The sequence below is a fragment of the Salvelinus sp. IW2-2015 genome, linkage group LG23 (genome assembly GCF_002910315.2).
Source record: "Salvelinus sp. IW2-2015 linkage group LG23, ASM291031v2, whole genome shotgun sequence".
In the NCBI taxonomy this organism is placed as follows: Eukaryota; Metazoa; Chordata; class Actinopteri; order Salmoniformes; family Salmonidae; genus Salvelinus; species Salvelinus sp. IW2-2015.
The window spans coordinates 40,165,775-40,187,667 of NC_036863.1; the positions used below are offsets into that span (position 1 = coordinate 40,165,775).

At 42.0% G+C, this 21,893-nt stretch overlaps 1 protein-coding gene and 1 long non-coding RNA gene across 2 annotated transcripts; both read right to left on the minus strand.

The window, feature by feature from the left end:
• Window positions 1–8,487: 8,487 nt before the first annotated feature.
• On the minus strand, window positions 8,488–21,300 carry LOC111950305 (matrin-3). The gene is made up of 21 exons (XM_023967774.2): window positions 21,183–21,300; window positions 19,547–20,115; window positions 19,364–19,425; window positions 18,890–18,928; window positions 18,685–18,785; window positions 18,532–18,575; window positions 18,290–18,406; window positions 17,680–17,805; window positions 17,422–17,586; window positions 17,067–17,191; window positions 16,451–16,955; window positions 12,709–12,793; window positions 12,544–12,563; window positions 12,307–12,435; window positions 11,952–12,074; window positions 10,278–10,406; window positions 10,054–10,181; window positions 9,678–9,792; window positions 9,273–9,417; window positions 9,033–9,154; window positions 8,488–8,747 (listed from the first exon to the last, which is right to left on the minus strand). The coding sequence occupies exons 2-21, from the start codon at window positions 20,081–20,083 to the stop codon at window positions 8,715–8,717; spliced, it is 2,850 nt and encodes a 949-aa protein (XP_023823542.1). The 5' UTR covers window positions 20,084–20,115; window positions 21,183–21,300; the 3' UTR covers window positions 8,488–8,714.
• LOC139022919 (uncharacterized) lies at window positions 12,794–16,442 on the minus strand. Its single transcript, XR_011473988.1, has 2 exons — window positions 15,230–16,442; window positions 12,794–14,490 (listed from the first exon to the last, which is right to left on the minus strand). It is a non-coding gene; the product is annotated as an uncharacterized lncRNA (long non-coding RNA).
• Window positions 21,301–21,893: the final 593 nt, after the last annotated feature.

The window sequence follows — 21,893 nt, forward strand, 5'->3', positions numbered from 1 at the left end:
GGCAGGTTTCATTCACTCCTCAACATCCACAGCTGGTGCAGGCTTCTTCTTTGTGGGAAAGAAGGATGGAGGTCTGCGTCCCTGCATCAATTACAGAGGGCTGAACAGGATTACGATTAAGAATTGTTACCCCCKAATGTCCGCCGCCTTGGATCTGGCCCAAGGGGTCCAATTCTTCACCAAACTGGACCTCCACAATGCTTACAATCTGGTGAGAATCAGGGAGGGAGATGAATTGAAAACTGCCTTTAACACCCATAGTGGCCACTATGAGTATTTAGTTATGCCATTCAGATTATCAAACTCACCGGCAGTCTTYCAAGCATTGGTCAATGACACTCTAAGGGATATGTTGAATCGGTTTGTCTTTGTTTACTTCAACGACATCCTGCTATTCTCCAAGACCCTTTCAGAACAAATCCTGCACGTCCGCCAAGTCCTGAAATGCCTCCTGCAGAGTCAACTATACGTCAAGATAGAGAAGTGTGAGTTCCATGTATCCCAAGTCTCTTTCCTGGGCCACATTATCTCTACTGCCGGAATCCAAATGGACGCTGTTAAGGTTACGGCAGCCACCGACTGGCCCCGTCCCGCCTCACTCAAACAAGTCCAGCGGTTCCTCAGATTTGCCCATTTTTACAGGCGTTTTATACACAACTGTGGTGTGGTGGCAGCGCCTCTCATGGCCCTAACCCGCAAGTCCCAGACCCGTTTTGGCTGGACCCCCTGAGGCTGACAGGGCATTCGTGGAGCTCAAGGGATGTTTCACTTCCGGACCCATCCCTGTTCATCCTGATCCTACTCGTCTCTTCGTGGTAGAGGTGGACGCCTCGGACAACGAAGCAGGGGCGGTCCTTTCACAGCGGAACGAGGGGGACAAGAGACTGTTTCTTTCCAAGCGGTTCTCACCAGTGGAATGCAACTACGATGTAGGCAACCGGGAGCTCTTGGCAGTCAAGTGGGCCCTTGAGGGTTGGAGACACCGGTTGGAGGGGGTAACTCATCCTTTCGTGATCTTGACGGACCATAAGAACTTGGTCTCCTTTCAAGAAGCCAAGAGGTTGAATGCTTTTTTAAAAGGTTAAACTTCACTCTAGCCTATCGCCCGGGATCCAAGAATCAGAAAGCAGAAGCCAACACGAGATCTCTAACGAGGAGAGGGATTTACGAGCCCATCATCCCAAGCTCCCGCATTGTGGCTCCCGTGGTCTGGAGTATTGAGACCACGGTACGACAAGCACAGACCCGAGAACCTGACCCCGGCTGGGTCCCACTAACAGACTTTATGTTCCGCGATCAGCCCGTTATTGAATACTACAATGGGGACACTCCTCTAAATGAACTGGGCATCCAGGGGTTAATCGGACACTGGAGTTCCTGAGGCTAAAATTATAGTGGCCCAACACGATTGAGGATGTGTGCCCAAAGCAATTCCTCAAGACAGCGACTTGCTGGGTTGCTACAACCTCTGCCCATCCCCAACCGGCCCTGGTCCCACCTRTCTGTAGACTTTATCACACGGTTACCTCCATCCCAAGGGCTTACCACTATCCTGCTGGTCGTCGATCGGTTCTCCAATACAGCCTATTTCATCGCCTTACCCAAGTAGCACTCGGCAAAGGAGACCGCTGATCTCATGATTACCAATGTCTTTCGACTACATGGACTTCCCCAGGACATTGTCTTGGACCGTGGGCCCTAGTTCGTCACTCAGTATTGGAAAGCCTTCTGCTCCCTGTTGGGGGCGTCGGTGAGTCTCTCCTCACGGTTCCACCCACAGTCTAATGGGCAAACTGAGCGGACCAACCAGGAACTGGAGAAGTTCCTCCGCTGTTTTGTCTCAGGCCATCAACTGGAGCAAGTTCCTCGTCTGGGCTGAATATGCTCATAACACACTGCTGAACTCGTCCACTGGATTGTCGCCGTTCGAGTGTCAGTCCGGGTTCATATAACTTTTGTGGTTACATTTCCATGTACCAAATAAAAAATATAAGTAAATTGGTTTGGAATCACATTTTTAACTCTAGGCTACTGATCGTTTTGTCACCAAAATAAATAGCATTTTAATAGCGAATGTGCCCACTCTGGTCTTTGAACGTGTGCTCTAGCCAACAACTCCGATACCAGGCTTTAATGGCAGGCCGTCTGAAAAAATGTGTACGTCTTAATAAAACACAATTTTCCACCACCATTTTTTTTTTYCTTTCTGACAATTTAGAATGTTTCACATCCTTGACTTAACTCCCTTGTCCGAAAATGGTGTTGGGTTAATGGTGTTATATTAAGAATTTTCCCCCCGTTTTTTCCCCCGACTGCCCGCCATTAAAGGAAGGAAATTATGCCTTTGCAGACTGAATGGAAGATGCTTTACGTACGAGCCAGTCCACGGGGGACAGGATGTATTACCGGTTGGACATAACAATCCCAGATTTCTATAGTAATTACTAGAGTATTACTATAATATTCTTGAAATAAATTTATGTTAGTCTTACAGGATTACTATCGATTTTTTCTGCATATTGTGCATTACGGTTGAACCAAAATATTACATGTGACAAAGATTAAATAATTTATGTTGATGCTAATACTATGTACAATATCTAGTTATTGCAATATGATAGCCTAATATATTCAACATGCTGTAAACTGTCTTAATTTAAAAAAAATCATTCTCATCACCCTAATAAAGATGACACACCCCTCACTATTGTCATTGTTTGCACTAATTCCACTGTCTACATAACCTGGTTCAAGCATTCATGACATTACTCTGAATAAGGCACAGTGGTGCGGAAACGTTGGTTTACCCAATGTGGCGGAATAATCAGAATTAGCTCGGTAACATAGATAATTAAATTGATATGATCTGCATAATATGCTTATATGATTGAAACKGTTGAACTCTTATTAGAATGTATCCCTTCGGACCCTGGTGATGGCAGATGCACTTCCTCCCTCATATGGGCCTCAGTCACCTGGGGCCCAGAGAGGGGAGAAGTCAGGCTTGTCTATCACCTGTAGAATATCAGAAAGAGAAGAGGACAGGAGGGAACGTTGTCTTCATATGTGGATATGTATCTTTACCTATTACAAACCATGTGAAGACCTCCTCCATTCCTGCCATTATTGAAAGAGATCGTGATACCTCACATCTCAAAATAGGGCTACTTAATGTTAGATCCCTCACTTCAAAGGCAGTTATAGTCAATGAACTAATCACTGATCATAATCTTGATGTGATTGGCCTGACTGAAACATGGCTTAAGCCTGATGAATTTACTGTGTTACACTAGTGACCATATCCCCCGTGCATCCCGCAAAGGCGGAGGTGTTGCTAACATTTACGATAGCAAATTTCAATTTACAAAAAAAACAACACGTTTTCGTCTTTTGAGCTTCTAGTCATGAAATCTATGCAGCCTACTCAATCACTTTTTATAGCTAATGTTTACAGGCCTCCTGGGCCATATACAGCGTTCCTCACTGAGTTCCCTGAATTCCTATCGGACCTTGTAGTCATAGCAGATAATATTCAAATTTTTGGTGATTTTAATATTCACATGGAAAAGTCCACAGACCCACTCCAAAAGGCTTTCGGAGCCATCATCGACTCAGTGGGTTTTGTCCAACATGTCTCTGGACCTACTCACTGCCACAGTCATACTCTGGACCTAGTTTTGTCCCATGGAATAAATGTTGTAGATCTTAATGTTTTTCCTCATAATCCTGGACTATCGGACCACCATTTTATTATGTTTGCAATCGCAACAAATAATCTGCTCAGACCCCAACCAAGGCGCATCAAAAGTCGTGCTATAAATTCTCAGACAACACAAAGATACCTTGATGCCCGTCCAGACTCCTTCTGCCTACCCAAGGACGTCAGAGGACAAAAATCAGTTAACCACCTAACTGAGGAACTCAATTTAACCGTGCGCAATACCCTAGATGCAGTCGCACCCATAAAAACTAAAAACATTTGTCATAAGAAACTAGCTCCCTGGTATACAGAAAATACCCAAGCTCTGAAGCAAGCTTCCAGAAAATTGGAACGGAAATGGCGCCACACCAAACTGGAAGTCTTCCGACTAGCTTGGAAAGACAGTACCGTGCAATATCGAAGAGCCCTCACTGCTGCTCGATCATCCTATTTTTCCAACTTAATTGAGGAAAATAAGAACAATCCAAAATTTATTTTTGATACTGTCCGCAAAGCTAACTAAAAAGCAGCATTCCCAAGTGAGGATGGCTTTTCACTTCAGCAGTAATAAATTATGACACTCTTTGAGGAAAAGATCATGATCATTAGAAAGCAAATTAACGGACTCCTCTTTAAATCTGCGTATTCCTCCAAAGCTCAGCTGTCCTGAGTCCTGCACAACTCTGCCAGGACCTAGGATCAAGAGAGACACTTAAGTGTTTTAGTACTATATCTCTTGACACAATGATGAAAATAATCATGGCCTCTAAACCTTCAAGCTGCATACTGGACCCTATTCCAACTAAACTACTGAAAGAGCTGCTTCCTGTGCTCGGCCCTCCTATGTTGAACATAATAAACGGCTCTCTATCCACCGGATGTGTACCAAACTCACTAAAAGTGGCAGTAAATAAGCCTCTCTTGAAAAGCCAAACCGTGACCCAGAATATAAAAAAATTCCTCTCAAAAATGTTTTGAAAAAGCTGTTGTGCCAGTAACTCACTGCCTTCCTTGAAGACAAACAATGTATACGAAATGCTTCAGTCTGGTTTTAGACCCCCATCATAGCACTGAGACTGCACTTGTGGAAGTGGTAAATGACCTTTTAATGGCATCAGAGGCTCTGCATCTGTCCTCTGTGCTACTAGACCTTAGTGCTGCCTTTGAACCATCGATCACCACATTCTTTTGGAGAGATTGGAACCCAAATTGGTCTACACGACAGTTCTGGCCTGGTTTAGATCTTATCTGTTGGAAAGATATCAGTTTGTCTCTTGTGAATGGTTTGTCCTCTGACAAATCAACTGTACATTTCAGTGTTCCTCAAGGTTCCGTTTTAGGACCACTATTGTTTTCACTATATATTTTACCTCTTGGGGATGTCATTCGAAAACATAATGTTAACTTTCACTGCTATGCGGATGACACACAGCTGTACATTTCAATGAAACATGGTGAAGCCCCAAAATTGCCCTCGCTAGAAGCCTGTGTTTTAGACATAAGGAAGTGGATGGCTGAAAACGTTCTATTTTTAAACTCGGACAAAACAGAGATGCTTGTTCTAGTCCCAAGAAACAAAGAGATCTTCTGTTGAATCTGACAATTAATCTTGATGGTTGTAAAGTTGTCTCAAATAAAACTGTGAAGGACCTCGGCGTTACTCTGGACCCTGATCTCTCTTTTGACGAACATATCAAGACTGTTTCAAGGACAGCTTTTTTCCATCTCCGTAACATTGCAAAAATCAGAATCTTTCTGTCCAAAAAGGATGCAGAAAAATGTATCCATGCTTTTGTTACTTCTAGGTTAGACTACTGCAATGCTCTACTTTCCGGCTACCCGGATAAAGCACTAAATAACTTCAGTTAGTGCTAAATACGGCTGCTAGAATCCTGACTAGAACCAAAACATTTGATCATATTACTCCAGTGCTAGCTTCCCTACACTGGCTTCCTGTTAAGGCAAGGCTGATTTCAAGGTTTTACTGTTAACCTACAAAGTGTTACATGGGCTTGTGTAACAGTATAACTTTAGACCGTCCCCTCGCCCCGACCCGGGCGCGAACCAGGGACCCTCTGCACACATCAACAACTGACACCCACGAAGCGTCGTTACCCATCGCTCCACAAAAGCCACGGCCCTTGGGGGAACCACTACTTCTAGGTTTCAGAGCAAGTGACGTAACCGACTGAAAGGCTGCTAGTGCGCACCACCGCTAACTAGCTAGCCATTTCACATCCGTTACACTTGCTCCTACCTATCTTTCCGAGTTGGTCTGCCGTACATACCTACATGTACGCTACGGTCACAAGACGCAGGCCTCCTAATTGTCCCTAGAATTTCTAAGCAAACAGCTGGAGGCAGGGCTTTCTCCTATAGATCTCCATTTTTATGGAATGGTCTGCCTACCCATGTGAGAGACGCAGACTCGGTCTCCCCTTTAAGTCTTTACTGAAGACTCATCTCTTCAGTAGGTCATATGATTGAGTGTAGTCTGCCCAGGAGTGTGAAGGTGAATGGAAAGGCTCTGGGCAACGAACCGCCCTTGCTGTCTCTGCCTGGCTGGTTCCCCCCTCTCCACTGGGATTCTCTGCCTCTAACCCTATTCAGGGGCTGAGTCACTGGCTTACTGGTGCTCTTTCATGCCGTCCCTAGGAGGGGTGCGTCACTTGAGTGGGTTGAGTCACTGACGTGATCTTCCTGTCTGGGTTGGCGCCCCCCTTGGTTTGTGCCGTGGCGGAGATCTTTGTGGGCTATACTCGGCCTTGTCTCAGGATGGTAAGTTGGTGGTTGAAGATATCCCTCTAATGGTGTGGGGGCTGTGCTTTGGCAAAGTGGGTGGGGTTATATCCTTCCTGTTTGGCCCTGTCCGGGGGTATCATCGGATGGGGCCACAGTGTCTCCTGACCCCTCCTGTCTCAGCCTCCAGTTTTATGCTGCAGTAGTTTATGTGTCGGGGGGCTAGGGTCAGTTTGTTATATCTGGAGGACTTCTCCTGTCTTATCCGGTGTCCTGTGTGAATTTAAGTATGCTCTCTCTAATTCTCTCCTTCTCTCTTTCTTTCTCTCTCTCGGAGGACCTGAGCCCTAGGACCATGCGTCAGGACTACCGGGCATGATGACTCCTTGCTGTCCCCAGTCCACCTGGCCTTGCTGCTGCTCCAGTTTCAACTGTTCTGCCTGCGGATATGGAACCCTGACCTGTTCACCGGACGTGCTACCTGTCCCAGACCTGCTGTTTCAACTCTCTAGAGACCGCAGGAGCGGTAGAGATACTCCTAATGATCGGCTATGAAAAGCCAACTGACATTTACTCCTGAGGTGCTGACTTGCTGCACCCTCGATAACTACTGTGATTATTATTATTTGAACATGCTGGTCATTTATGAACATTTGAACATCTTGGCATGATCTGATATAATCTCCACCCGGCACAGCCAGAAGAGGACTGGCCACCCCTCATAGCCTGGTTCCTCTCTAGGTTTCTTCCTAGGTTTTGGCCTTTCTAGGGAGTTTTTCCTAGCCACTGTGCTTCTACATCTGCATTGCTTTGCTGTTTGGGGTTTTAGGCTGGGTTTCTGTACAGCACTTTGAGATATCAGCTGATGTACGAAGGGCTATATAAATACATTTGATTTGATTTTGAAGGAATGGTGTGATTAATGAGGAACCAATTACTTGTCTCCACAATTTCTGTGCCCAGTCACTCCCTCCTTCGGCCTTGGGAGAGGTCTGAGACTGGATGTGTGGGGTAGTGTCTGGAACCATTGTACGTCATCTCTGATGTTTCACCTATCCTGGGATAGTGTATGACCCAGAGGCTCACTCCCCTCAGTGAGCTCGTCTAGGCGTGGGGTCAAGGACATGGGTTTTACTTCAGATAGGGGTATCTGGAGTTCACAATTTATGCCATAGAATGAGCTGGTGTTTCTGTATTATGAAGTACCAGGCATGAGTTCAGAGCCTCGTTTTAGGGGCCAAACTCTACAATAAGAAGAGTCTTCATAGCAAATGCTATCTGGTGGGGAGATACTCCTTTCTCATTTATCAAGTCTCACCTTGTGACCCATTCCACACATGTTGTTTGTCATGTAGACTAAGTGGGTGTATCTTTGCTATAAAACATCTTTGTATCCTTTGTGTTTGGGCCTCAACAAATCATCTAAGGGTGGTTCGTTGACCAGCCATCGTTATTGCAGAGTACTCACATCATTCAACTGTTTGTGTGACCCGCTCTCCTTATAAGTGAATAAAGATTTAGTTTAAGTATAACTCTGACGTATGTGATAAGTTTTGTCTCTCATTTGATAATGCAGAAATGAACCACCACACCAATAAATTACTGTGAGCTTGTATATAAAGTGCGCAACTTTTATAGCCTCGCGTTTACTATGCGAAATGTAAAATGTTACAGAATACATTTGCTGAACTCTCCCCCTATTGGTTTATCATTCAAAAGCATCTAGGCCTGTATGGCTTAAATCTTTCATGTTTTAGACCGAACAATGTCCCCCATTTGTCCTTTCCTCAAGCGATGTGCTGCTCCTTGCCACAGACTGGGTGAATCTTCTTAGCCAGCTCTGCTGTCTGTCAAGAACCAAATGGTTCTCTGGGTTATGGCAAATTATGGGATGTAGTTCAAGCTGTCCTTGTCATTGTCCTTGTCATTGATAAATGACAGTTGACCATTAAAACAACCATAGGTCTCTGTCAAATATGTTAAAGGTCAGTAGGTTCAGAGTAAATGTTTGCCATAAGGTGTCAAAAGTATTTCCAGAAGTCAAAGAATAAGTCAAACGTTTGTTTATTCAATAAGAGGAAACTAAATCCAGGTACTATTCATAACCACAGAATGGGACTACACTTCGTAATAGGCTGCATTAATTAATTTTAAAATGGGTAACTGTTGCCAACAGTAACAGAAAAGCCTGGAATGTTAAACAAACTGGACAGAAACATTTATACTAAAACGTCCTTCCTCTGGGAAGACCACAGGTGGACGACAATCCTCTCAATCAGCCGAGGTCTGTTTCTTTATCCATCTTTCTCTGAAAAAAAATCAAGAAAATCAGTGTACATTGTCAATCCATTATCTATGTTAAACCATAACTCCAGCTGAAAACTGATCCCCTAAAAAGTTCCATATCGTTCCATTTGGTTGAGATTCCAAAGGCATAGGTGATACAGTGATGAGTATTTTACATTTAACATTTGACAGTTGAATGTATTCTGGCCTCCAAGGTCAAATACATTTTCTTACAAATACACCACAAAGAACGCCACACCACAAAGTATGATTCATAAGATTGACTCTTGTCATAGTTGAGAATTACCTTAAAGTTCAGATAATGTTCCTCACTGCTACAGTGGACTGATTTGGCTGTTTTCTCATTGGTGTAGAAGATGTTGCACAGCTTGCAGAAGATTCCAGTCCTTGGCACCAGATAGTCTAACCCTGTAAGTAAAAGGAAAAAAACAAAACATGTTTGTGTTCTCACTGATATGGCACTAAAAGTTATTTACCAGATCCCCGTCACCCATTAATTAAAAAGTCAGTTTCTCTAGCATCTTACCAACAGGGTTGTCAGGTTGATAAGGCCCTAGAGGTTCCTCCTGCTTTTTCTCCTCCTCCTCTGGGATAGCTTCCACACCACTGACTTCTTCACCTTTAGGGTCCCCAGAGACCCCCTCACTGTCAGACACAGGGCTCTGGACATCCTGGCCATACAAACACAATCATGTCTTTTACTCATTTGTTCTACTTAGCCTGAGAGACCAACACGAATAAATATCAGCACTCTTCCCTGTGTGAAGTGCAATAACTGATTACTTCTTGACTAACCAGTAACTGTAAAAGGATTATTCACAGACATGCCAAAATTAAATACATAAATATTCAGCAAGCATTTAACTAACAAGGCAATATTTCACCTTGTTTAAATTAAGGAAACAAAAACACAGCAATAACCATCTTTCACCTCTGGATAGGGGCTTTTGGCTGACTGGCCATTAGTCTTTTCATCTCCATGATGATCTCTTGATCTTCTGTCTTTCTGACTGGCCAACCACAGCTCATATTTGACTGGAGGCTTCCTGTGTCAGGAGAACAGAATATGTCATGGAGTACTATATCATGAAAGTGTACTTAGATACAGCCCTCATACAGTCCAGTTGAACCATAGATCACAACATTCTTTATCAGATTATTTCATTGGCTGTATATTCTTCCAATAGATTCCAATCAATTAAACAAGCGTCGACAGACTGGATACTAGCATTCTTCAAATTCCATTTTGTCTAACTATCATTAGCATCTCTACTGCATATTCTTAGGGGTCATTGAAAATTATTTACCAGTATATTAGTGAGTCTCCCTTTTTGCACAAACTGACCCTTAACAGGGTGCCGTAAAACTTGTGTGGACGTTGGAAGTACTTCACCATTTTCTGAGCGGCTTCCACACTCTCCATCTGGATATAACACTGAAAGGAGAAAGAAAAACATCCATGGGAGAGTCCTATAACAACAGAAAAACAAACGACATCCACCTTTAAAAAAATGGGCCGGTGATACTTTACCTTTCCATGAGGCCAGTTCAAATTATAGCCAGTGATTTTCCCGAAAGGCTGTGCAAGTCGTAAAAGAGAGACGTCAGAGTACTTCTGGAGTGGAAGCATACAAATGTAGATGGATCTCCCACTAGGACTCTACATTGACAGAAACAAAGTCAAATTACACAGTCAATATTTGTAACACAAAGATGCGTATTATGTGAGGTGTGTAGTTATGTTTATAATACAGTGCATTCGGAAAGTATTCAGACACCTTGACCTTTTCCACATTTTGTTACGTTACAGCCTTATTCTGAAATGGATTAAATAATTTTTCCTCAATCTACACACAATACCCCATAATGACAAAGCAAAAACAGGTTTTTAGAAATGTTTGCAATTTTACTAAATATAAAAAACGCTCAGGTGCATGCTGTTTCCATTCATCATCCTTGTGATGTAGAAACAGCTCAAGGATGTGGTAAATTCAATTGATTGGACATGATTTGGAAAGGCATGCACCTGTCTATGTAAGGTCCCACAGTTGAAAGTTCATGTCAGAGCAAAAACTAAGCCATGAGGTTGAAGGAATTGTCTGTAGAGCTCAGAAAGGATTGTGTAGACGCACAGATCTGGGGAAGGTTACCAAAACATTTCTGAAGCATTGAATGTCCCCAAGAACACAGTGGCCTCCATCCTTCTTAAAATGGAATAAGTTACTAACCACCAAGACTCTTCCTAGAGCTGGCCGCATAGCCAAACTGAGCAATGGGGGAAAAAGGCCTTGCAAGAACCCAATGGCCACTCTGACAGAGCTTAAGAGTTCGTCTGTGGAGATGGGAGAACCTTCCAGAAGGACAACCATCTATGCAGCACTCCACCAATCAGGCCTTTATGGTAGAGTGGCCAGACGGAAGCGACTCCTCGGCTAAAGGAGCTTGACAGCCCACTTGGTTTGCAAAAAGCACCTAAATGATTCTCAGACCATGAGAAACAAGATTTTCTGGTCTGATGAAATCAAGATGGAACTCTTTGGCCTGACTGCCAAGCGTCACCTCTGAAGCAAACCTGGCATAATCCCTATGGTGAAGCATGGTGGTGGCAGCATCATGCTGTGGGGATGTTCTTCAGCAGCAGGCACTGGGAGACTAGTCAGGATCAAGGCAAAGATGAACAGAGCAAAGTACAGAGATCCTTGATGTAAACCTGTTCCAGAGCGCTCAGGACCTCAGACTGGGGTGAAGGTTCAACTTCCAACAGGACAACAACCCTAAGCACACAGCCAAGACAATGCAGGAGTGGCTTCGGGACAAGTCTCTGAATATCTTTGAGTGGCCCAGCCAAAGCTTGGACTTGAACCCGATCTAACATCTCTGTAGACCTGAAATAGCTGTGCAGCGACGCTCCCCATCCAACATGGCAGAGCTTGAAAGGATCTGCAGAGAAAAATGGGAGAAACTCTCCAAAACCTCGTAGCTGAAATAGCAGCCAAAAGTGCTTCAACAAAGTACTGAGTAAAGGGTCTGAATACTTACGTAAAATGTGATATTTCAGTGTTTTATTTTTAATAAATTAGCCAAAAAATTTTTTTTTTAAGAAAAATAGTTTTTGCTTTGTTATTATGGGGTATTGTGTGTAGATTGATGAGGAAAAGCAAACTATTTAAAGCATAGATACTACACCATTTGACACCAAACCCACCTCCAACTTCTTCTGTGAAAAGCACATGCTAATATTGACATGTTTCCTCAACAACTGTCCGTTTCCTTTGTAGAATTTCACCATTTCACGTACTTCCTCGGTAGTATCAAGCTCTAACCATGCCTGAAAATATAGGAAATTCTCAATGTCATACAAACTAGGACATTAAACGCTTGCACAAATCAGGGGTTGAGTAAATCAATTCCTCTCTGTATGCCAAAATGCATGAATGTCAAATTGTTATTCAACATCGTTGCCATGACATCTAGTTTTCTTCATGGGATGGAAATAATGTTAAGTACCATACAAATTAAATAAATACACTGATCTGCAAGTAACATAATTATGAACATACCTCCTGTCTGAGGAAGGATATGGCATGGTCGACAACTTTCACGTTTGCTCGCTCTGCCAGTTTCAATAGGGCCACCACCACGTTTCCATAGCCCTTTCTAATTGGGCTAATATGGACAACTTTTCCATCCTGTAGAAACAATTTTACTGCGCAACCTACTATCAATGTTGGATAAAACAACTTTTTTTGACACATTCCAACTTCACGTTTCTAAATGATAATTTGAGGAATACCAACCCATGAAGTATTCTTTGACTCTGCAAATAAAAACAAAAGTAATTATAACTATAAATTATGAACTGCAGATTATTTTCTTAATGTGTTATACACACTGGCTAAACAGCCGTAATAATTATGTCTATTGCTGCCAAGTAAGAATGTTTTGCATCATTCATTGCTTACCCAGCAACGTGTCCCCTCCAGTACTGTCGTCGAGTTCATCCAATGTAACGAAGTCATCCATATTCTCAGGGAAATCCATATCGTCCTGTTGGAAATAAGTTCACAACATCAATTAGTTAAAGAATTTGAGTTTCAAGTTCCACAGTGCTGCACCAGAACCATATCGTATCTCATGACAAATACTTGTTGCAATGGGAAACAGTAAAAAGATGCTCAAACAATGAACATAAAAGTATGTAAAATTGTATTCAATAGTCTTGAACTATGATATAGATCCATGTCTCAAAGCTAGGAAGTGAACTCTGTGGCTGCACTATTAGAAATGAAATTGACATCTTAAATATGCTATGTTATTCAAACCTTTTGGTCAGTCCAGGTTTTTACCATGTTAGGGCTGAACAAATAGGCACGTCTACTGATCCATACATCTACAATGCTTGGCTGACTTGACCGTTTAAGTGCCTGTTCTGGATTACTACGGTCAGTCTAGGTTTTCTGGAAACAATTGGAGCTTGTACAGAGATGGCTCTATATCCTTTGCTATTCAACCATGAAACATAAGGAGATCCTTCAAAGCTGATCTCCATCTGATTTGTAGGGCACTCATAAAACTGATGGAATTAATAACCCCTGAGCACATCATATAGCCTACATACAGTGCCTTCAGAAAGTATTTACACCCCTAGACTTCTTCCACATTGTTGTTAGCCTGAATTTAAAATGGATTACATTTAGATTGTGTGTCACTGGCCTACACACAATACCCCATGTCAAAGTGAAATTATGGTTTGATTTTAGAATTGATTTTACTAATTAAAAATGGAAATGTGGTGTCCAATAAGTATTCAACCTTTTTGTTTTGGCAAGCCTAAATAAGTTCAGCAGTAACAATGTGCTTAACAAGTCACATAAGTTGCATGGACTTACTCGGTGCAATAATAGTGCTGAACATACCATTATCTGTAAGTGATTAACATGATTTTTGAATGACTACCCATTCTCTGTACTACACACACATACAGATAATAGTATGGTCCCTCAGTCGAGCAGTGAATTTCAAACAAAGACCAAGGAGGTTTTCCAATGCCTCGCAAATAAGGGCACCAATTGGTATAAGAAAAAAAAGAAAAACATTGAATATCCCTTTGAGCCTTGTGAAGTTATTAATTACACTTTGGATGGCGTATCAATACACCTAGTCACTACAAAATACTGCCCTCCTTCCTAACTCAGAGAGGAAGGAAATCGCTCAGGGATTTCACCATGAGGTCAATGGTGACTTTAAAACAGAGTTTAATGGTTGTGATAGGAGAAAACTGAGGACAGATCAACAACATTGTAGTTACTCCACAATACTAACCTAAACGACGAGTGAAAAGGAGGAAGCCAGTATAGAGTAAAAATATTCCAAAACATGCATCCTGTTTGCAATAAGGCAAAGAAATGTACTTTATATCCTGAATACAAAGTGACATGTTTGGGTCAACAACACATCACTGAGCCCCACTTCACATTTTCAAGCAATGTGCTGGATGCTTCATGTTATGGGTATGCTTGTCATCGGCAAGTTCTAGGGAGTTTAAGAATGAAAAGAGACTGATTAGAGCTAAGCAAAATCCAAGAGGAAAACCTTGTTCAGTCTGCTTTACAAGACAATGGGAGAAATTCACCTTTCAGCAGGACAATCCCCTAAAACACAATGCCAAATCTACACTGGAGTTGCTTACCAAGACAAAATGGAATGTTCCCGAGTGGCCTAGTTACAGCTTTGACTTAAATCTGCTTGAAAATCTATGGCAAGTCTTGAAAAAGTCTGTCTTGCAATGATCAACAACCGACTTGACAGAGTTTAAAGAATTGTGTGCAAATATTGTACAATCCAGATGTGAAAATCTCTTAGACTTACACAGAAAGACTCACTGGTGTAGTCACTGCCAAATGTGATTATAACATGTATTGACCTCAGGGGTGTGAATACTTATGTAAATGAGATAACTATTAAATTTTTCAATAAATTTGCAAACATTTCTAAAAACATGTTTTCACTTTGTCATAATGCATATATTGTGTGTAGATGGGTGAGGAAATCAATGTAATGCATTTTTAATTCAGGCTCTATCAACAAAATGTGGAATAAGTCAAGGGGTGTGAATATTTTCAGAAGGCCCTGTACATAGCGTGCTATGGTACAAAGCAAACTCAATATTCCAACAATCCATGACTCAACCAAACTACATTCTCAGGAATGCTCCAAGAACTTCAACCAAGTTGAAGAGTTGAAGCACACATGCTTTAAAAACCCATTGCTAGGAACCCACATCTTGGTTACTTAACATTAATTTATTTTCAATTCTGGGAACAATAACTAGGGATGCACGATAAAGTCGGTAAGCATATCAGAATTGGCCGATATTAGCTAAAAACAGAAACGTCGGCCCAATGTCTAGTTAAACGCGATGTGCAAAACCGATGTCAAAGCTGACGTGCATACCTATATAACATAGGTAGATGAGGTAATGACGCCACAAAAAATATTGCGCAACACAGCATTCCTAATCTAGTCCACAATGTCTGCTGTGTGGATCAAGCAGTCAACTAGTCCAGCAGTCATTTGAAAGAGTAAGAACATTTCAGCGAGACAACTCAAAGGCGAAATCTATTAATACCAAGATAATGGAATTCATTGCCCTTGACAATCAACTGTTCGCTGTCGTGGATGATGTTGGCTTTCGCAGACTGGTCGAGCACCAGTACGCACTTCCAAGTAGGCGCTATTTTTCAGATGTTGCCCTACCGGAGTTACACAGTATTCTCGAAACTCAGTCATGAGCTACTTGCTATGGGCATCACTGGTATTAGCTTCACGACTGACATTTGGACCAGCGATGTCAGCCCCATGAGCATTAGGAGTCTGACAGCACAGTGGGTCGATGAGGATTTCCTATTGAGGAAAGCCGTATTGCATGCTCAAGAATGTGCTGGTTCTCATACCATCACTGCTGCCATTTCAATGGCATTTGAGAACATGTTTGAAACATGAACACTCCTAGCTCCATTCGAACAACTGACTCGAGAAATAAGCTCAACTGCATCTACAGCAGACGTGAAACCCTGTCAAAGCATTGAAACGCCCGCTCAACAAAAATGCCAACACAGACTGTCGAGTTAACTTGGAAAAGTACTCTATTAGAGGCTGTGAACAAGCGATTCGGTGGCATTCTCTCTGAGCCTCTACACCATGCTCGATGCTAAGTACAAGGACCGCTACTTCGATGCAGACAAGAAACAGGGTTTACATGAAATGTTATAGACACAGCTTGACAAGATGGAAACGGACACAGTGACAGTGCGCACCGAGGAAGAGAGGCCACGGACAGACAAAGCTGAAACTTCACTGCTTGACATGTATGATGAAATCCTGGTTGAGAATGAACAAATGAACAACGAAACAGCACAGCAAGTGAAATAATTAGATTTTGATGATGTTTTACTGGTAATGGGGACATACGTAAATGCCAACAAAAAAACTTTTTGGTCAGTGTCTGTGTGTGTTTAAACTACTTAACTGTACTAGAATGCTTAAAAGGCCGCTATTTTTATATTATATATCGGTCTAGTTTTCTTTGGCAAGGAAAATATCCGATATTGGTATCGGCCAAAAATGTAATATCGGTGCATCCCTAACAATTAAGACTTTCTTTGTTGGTTCCAGTCACAAATATGAATGACAATCATTTCTTACATCTTCATGAAAGCTCTCCTGATCCATCATGTTCTCCATTGAGACATCATCATCGGCAGCCTTTACGTCAGAATCCTCCAAGGTATCGTCTGCCAACAGTTCTGAGATTTCGTGTTCCCCCTCATCTTTAGAATCAGCCACCAGAGAGGCACTTTTGGAAGGAGCGGGGTCTTTAGTATCAACACCAGCACCAACCTCGTCATCTAATAAGCTTTGTTTAGCTTCCACCTGGATAATCTCTTCGTCTAGATCTTTGTTTTCCAAATCAATGTCCTCCTCCTTGACCACCTCCTCGATGTCCTGCTTGACCACTTCCTTGACCTCTTCTGAGGTGCTTTGTTGACCTTCTCCTTGTTCCATCACTTTCTCAGCAGGTTGTTTGCCTGTACTGGGTTTCTCTTTGTTCGTGGAGTTTGAGGTCTTGCTAGTCTCCTCGCTCTTGTGTCTGCTGCTGCGGCCTTTACTAGAATCTGCTCTTCTGGATGTGGTGGAGTCAGGACTTTCTCTACAAGGCAAAAACCATTGAGGTAAACTTCCCTGACACAAACGTCCTGATGAGTCCCACAGGAAAATTGGGTCTGGCCACCATGGCCCCAGGTGAAGAACTCTTACTTACCTCAGGCGCTTCATTGACGATGACAAGATTACTTTGACACTCTTTCCATTGATCTTGAGGGGGTTGGAGTGGTAGTACTTCACCATAATGTCAGCATCCTTCCAATCTACCATCTCAATCAGGGCCTGCAGATGAATAAGGGAGGATTCATTAGACGAAGCTAGAGAAGGTGCTGCATAATGGGAGGTTTGTGTTGAATTGATCTATTCTAGTCATACAATCCCATGCTATTCTGAATTTAAAATAGATACACTACATTGTTACTGTTTTAAGAATTGTTGTCTATTTAAAATCACCAGAGAGATTTGCAGAATTTGATTGATCACACTTCAATTCCATATTGCTCGAACCTTACCTGATCACTTGAAAATGTTGAATGCCGCACATTCCCAAACATCTTGGCGAGATCAAGAATCTCTGATTCTCTTTCCTTCCCAGGAGGTAGGCGGGAAAAACAAACCACTGTATTGGTAACTTGTTTGGTCGGCCGTTTTTCTGGTGGTTCATCCAACCTTGGCGGCTAAAGGAAAAAACATGCTCATACAGGGATCTCTGTGATTAATACTTCTGTATTAATTATTATCTCAAACTCTTAACAGACAGATGCACTTACATGAATACTGCACACCATMGGTGAYAGGTACAGAGTCAACTTGTTTCCCTTCACGAATGCATGCTTTTCACTGAAGTGATTCACCATATTGRCAGCCTCTTTGTGAGAATCAAACTCCAGGAATCCCTGTAACAAAAATACAACACCGAATCATCCAATAGACATTCAACTACAGATGTAACTTTTTTTAAGAGAGAGAATATTAAAGCTGCAACATGTAACTTTTTGGGCGACCCGACCAAATTCACATATAAATTAAATATAGCTCTGTCATTCTCATTGAAAGCAAGTCTAAGAAGCGATAGATCTGTTCTATGTGTGCTATTTCTATGCTTCTATGCTTTCCGCACTTCCCGTCTTTTACTTTTGTACTACAGCATCAAACAACTAAAATTACTATTTTTGGTTATTGAAAATATGTTTCACAGAGGTTTAGATGGCACAATGATTCTCTACACTATACTTACTTGTTTAGTCGGATACACTGAAATTAGGTGAACTATTACAAATTTTAGCAACCAGGAAATGGCAGAGCGATTTCTGCATAGTGCATGTTTAAGAGTTTAGAGTGTTTATTACTCAGTTTTTCTTATCAATTTGTGTAATTTACCTTGCAGGGGAACACCAGATGTTTTACAACTGTGCCGAATGGCTTAGCCAAAGTCATCAAGTCTTCTACACCAACAGAGCCAAGGGGAAATTTTGTGACCACCACCTTTGTACCAGCCTGAAGCAAAAATATAAAATCACACATTCAAGCATGCAGCTTTAAGCAAATAAACAACATCATAAGAAGTTAATTAAAAACACTCTATTTATAAGAAAACAATGCCACAAAAGGGGCATCATTACCTTGGGCTTCAAATAGTGTCTTTCTGGTGGAGACCAGACTTCACCTAAAGATGAAAACATGAAAGGAGATAGTATTTATTTTCAAGTGGTTTGCAATTGGGCCTTATTTGGTCTGGATCAAACTTGACTTTGGAACGGGACTGGGGTTATCACCTCCTACACGGTCTGAGCTATGTTGTCTCTTGTAAGGCATAGCAGGACGTGGCGTTCTCCTGGGCGGTGAAATAGCATCTCTACTTGGGATGGAGTTGGACCTGGAAGATAACGTAAACAGTGCAAAGTAGGAAGAGGAACAGCTAATGGTTTTACATCATGAAATGCCTGTTTGCAACATAAAGCTTAATTTCATGCCCCTCACATTTCCTTCCGGGTATCATGTGTTTTCCAATCTGGATATCTGTAGAAAACAGAAAAGAAAAAACGAATTTGAATAAAACCTTGTTATAGAAAATATCCCAATTGATTTTGTGAACTGTATCAGTCCAGTTTCTAAATGTTTTAGAAAGTCCGCTCAGCCCAGTCAAAACTGTTCGCTGCTCTGGCACCCCAATGGTGGAACAAACTCCCTCACGACGCCAGGTCAGCGGAGTCAATCACCACCTTCCGGAGACACCTGAAACCCCACCTCTTTAAGGAATACCTAGGATAGGATAAAGTAATCCTCCTAACCCCCCCCTCCCCCTTAAAAGAGTTAGATGCACTATTGTAAAGTGGTTGTTCCACTGGATATCATAAGGTGAATGCACCAATTTGTAAGTCGCTCTGGATAAGAGCGTCTGCTAAATGACTTAAATGTAAATGTAAATGTTTTACTTTGCATGAAAACACTTACAGACGCGAGAGTTCTAGACAGCCATCCGCATGGCGTAATCCATTGAGATGTTCCTTCCATGTCTGTGAAAAAAACAAACCCATATTAAGCTAAATTAATGCCATCATGGAAGGTTGAGTTCTGATTAAAATGATATAGAAATACAGTCCAACAGCAAGAATTTTGAAATATAACAAAGCTTACCTTATTAGAATTCAACATGCATAAGCATAGAGAGCATGTGTGTGGGTAAATCTTGGGCACAACTCCATGAAAATCGTCCACTTGATAGGAGAAAGGAATCTTTTGCTGGCTGTCAGATGGTTTTTCAATTGGGGGCCTAGTGTGACGGGAACCTCTCCTTGCTTCAGTCCGCTGTGGTCGCCGCCCCGGTCGACTGTGAATCTCCACTTTCCTATAGTCAGTGTCACAATGGCTGTTTGACCGACGAGGGACTGCAGGGGGACTATCCCGTTTGCTAAGGTCTCCATCATCTGTATCCTCCTGACAGCTGTCTCCCTTTGGGGAGGCCTGTCCCTGCTCCTCTTGCTTGGCTCGATTGGCCTTCAGTTTCATTATCAGATAAGGCAACGTCTCCACACTGATCTCATTCTCTGGAATCTGGGCCAGAGCATCCACGTCTTCTGGAGAGAGCCCCAGAGTGGCATATAAGTTCATAGTGCTCGTCGCACCATCACCAGATCCTTTGTGTGCAGAGCTGTGACCCTCACTGTCCTCCATCCTCAAACCGTCAGGGCACAGAGAAGTTTATTCTGAAATTGGGGGAAAATGGTGTTCAGTCATTTCAACTGATGTTGTAACATATAAACATGTCTAAGGCAACCTATATATCAGGTAGTGTCAGAGGAAGGGCCCCAAAAAGTGTCAAAGACTCCTGTCACCCAAGTCATAGACTGTTCTCTATGCTACCGCACGGCAAGAAGGTACCGGAGCGCCAAGTCTAGTTCCAAAAGGCTCCTTACCCCGAAGCTATACGACTGCTGAACAATTAATAAAATGGCCACCCGGACTATTTACACTGCTGCTACTCGCAGTTTATTACCTATGCATAGACACTTTACCCCAACCTACATGTTCAAACTACCTCGACCAACCTGTAACCCCGCAAATTGACTCGGTACCGGTAGCCCCTGTATATAGCCTCGTTATTGTTATGTCATTTTATTGTGTTATACATTTTTTACTTAATTTATTTAGTAAATATTTTCTTAACCATTTCTTGAACGGCATTGTTGGTTAAGGGCTTGTAAGTAACGTTAACCATTTCACGGTGGTATTCGGCGTGGTTGGGTATAAAGTGTAGGCCCTAATGAAGAGGCTTGGGAAGAAAGTATCCTTCGCATTTGTATCTGAAATACTACCATCTTTAATCATTCAATAGCTAACTAGATGTCAATTGATGTCCTTCACATAAATAATACGTTTCCCAGACCAACGTAGATGCAAGCTAACGTTAGCTACTGTAGCTAGTTACAGCGAATGGGCCTTGGCCGAAGGGCTCGGCACAATAACAGCCAGTTGCTATTAACTAGCTAACTACGCATCTTTAGCTCTGAAAAACGAATCCCCAATATCTCCTCACCCCTGATGAATAAAGATTAACTAACAAGTATGCCCCATGTAGCTATAAAGTAAGTGCATTATTGTTAACTAGCAGCACGCAACGCTGAAGAATGCTGCCTAGTCGCCCACAGCTAGGAAGCTAGCGAGCAAGAAGAAGCTAACCATAGCTTTCTAGCAAGATAGTTTCGGGGTGAAAGTTTATGCATCCAGTTCAACTATCACATGAAATACAAACGGTGAATGCTGCAAAACAAACCTTTTAAGTCCCCTTTCAGGTATTTCGTAAAATTTGGTGGCTAACGTTACAGTCTGGACAAAGATATGTGTAACTATTCCATCAACCAGCGTCTCGTCAGCGACATTAAAAAAGTATTTCCCTATCACGGAATTTAGAAAATGTTCATAATAAAAGTCCCCACGTAATTACATTAATGTATTTATTCATGATATTTGAAAAATAATTGTCTAAACTTGAACTATGATTAATATTTAAGTGAAATTTGCATTAAATGTATTTTTTTCTTCTTTTTAATTTTCAAAGTTAAATAAATGCCCCCAATGCAATACACTGTATATGAAATACCTATTGGCTTATAGAGAAAAAAGTATACTATGTGTCAATGTAAAAGTGGGGTTGGGAATACTCAGTGGCGTCAGTAGAATCTACATATGGTGTTATTTCATGGAGGACTCGTCTAAATACATAGCAACACTCTACTTCACCCACTCCACAGCCCTGAATGCAATAAACTGTAGGCCTATAAATTACATTTTGGCTTATAGAGAAACATTTGATGTAAAAGCAAGGCACTTAAGCCTAATTCCTCCTGTAAATCGCTCTGGATAAGAGTGTCTGCTAAATGACTCAAATGTTTTTTTTTTAAATCAAACAGACTTCCTAGTTTAGCAAACCGTCAGTCCTGGCTTGCTATTATGAAAATCAAATTGAACAATGCCAATAATGTTG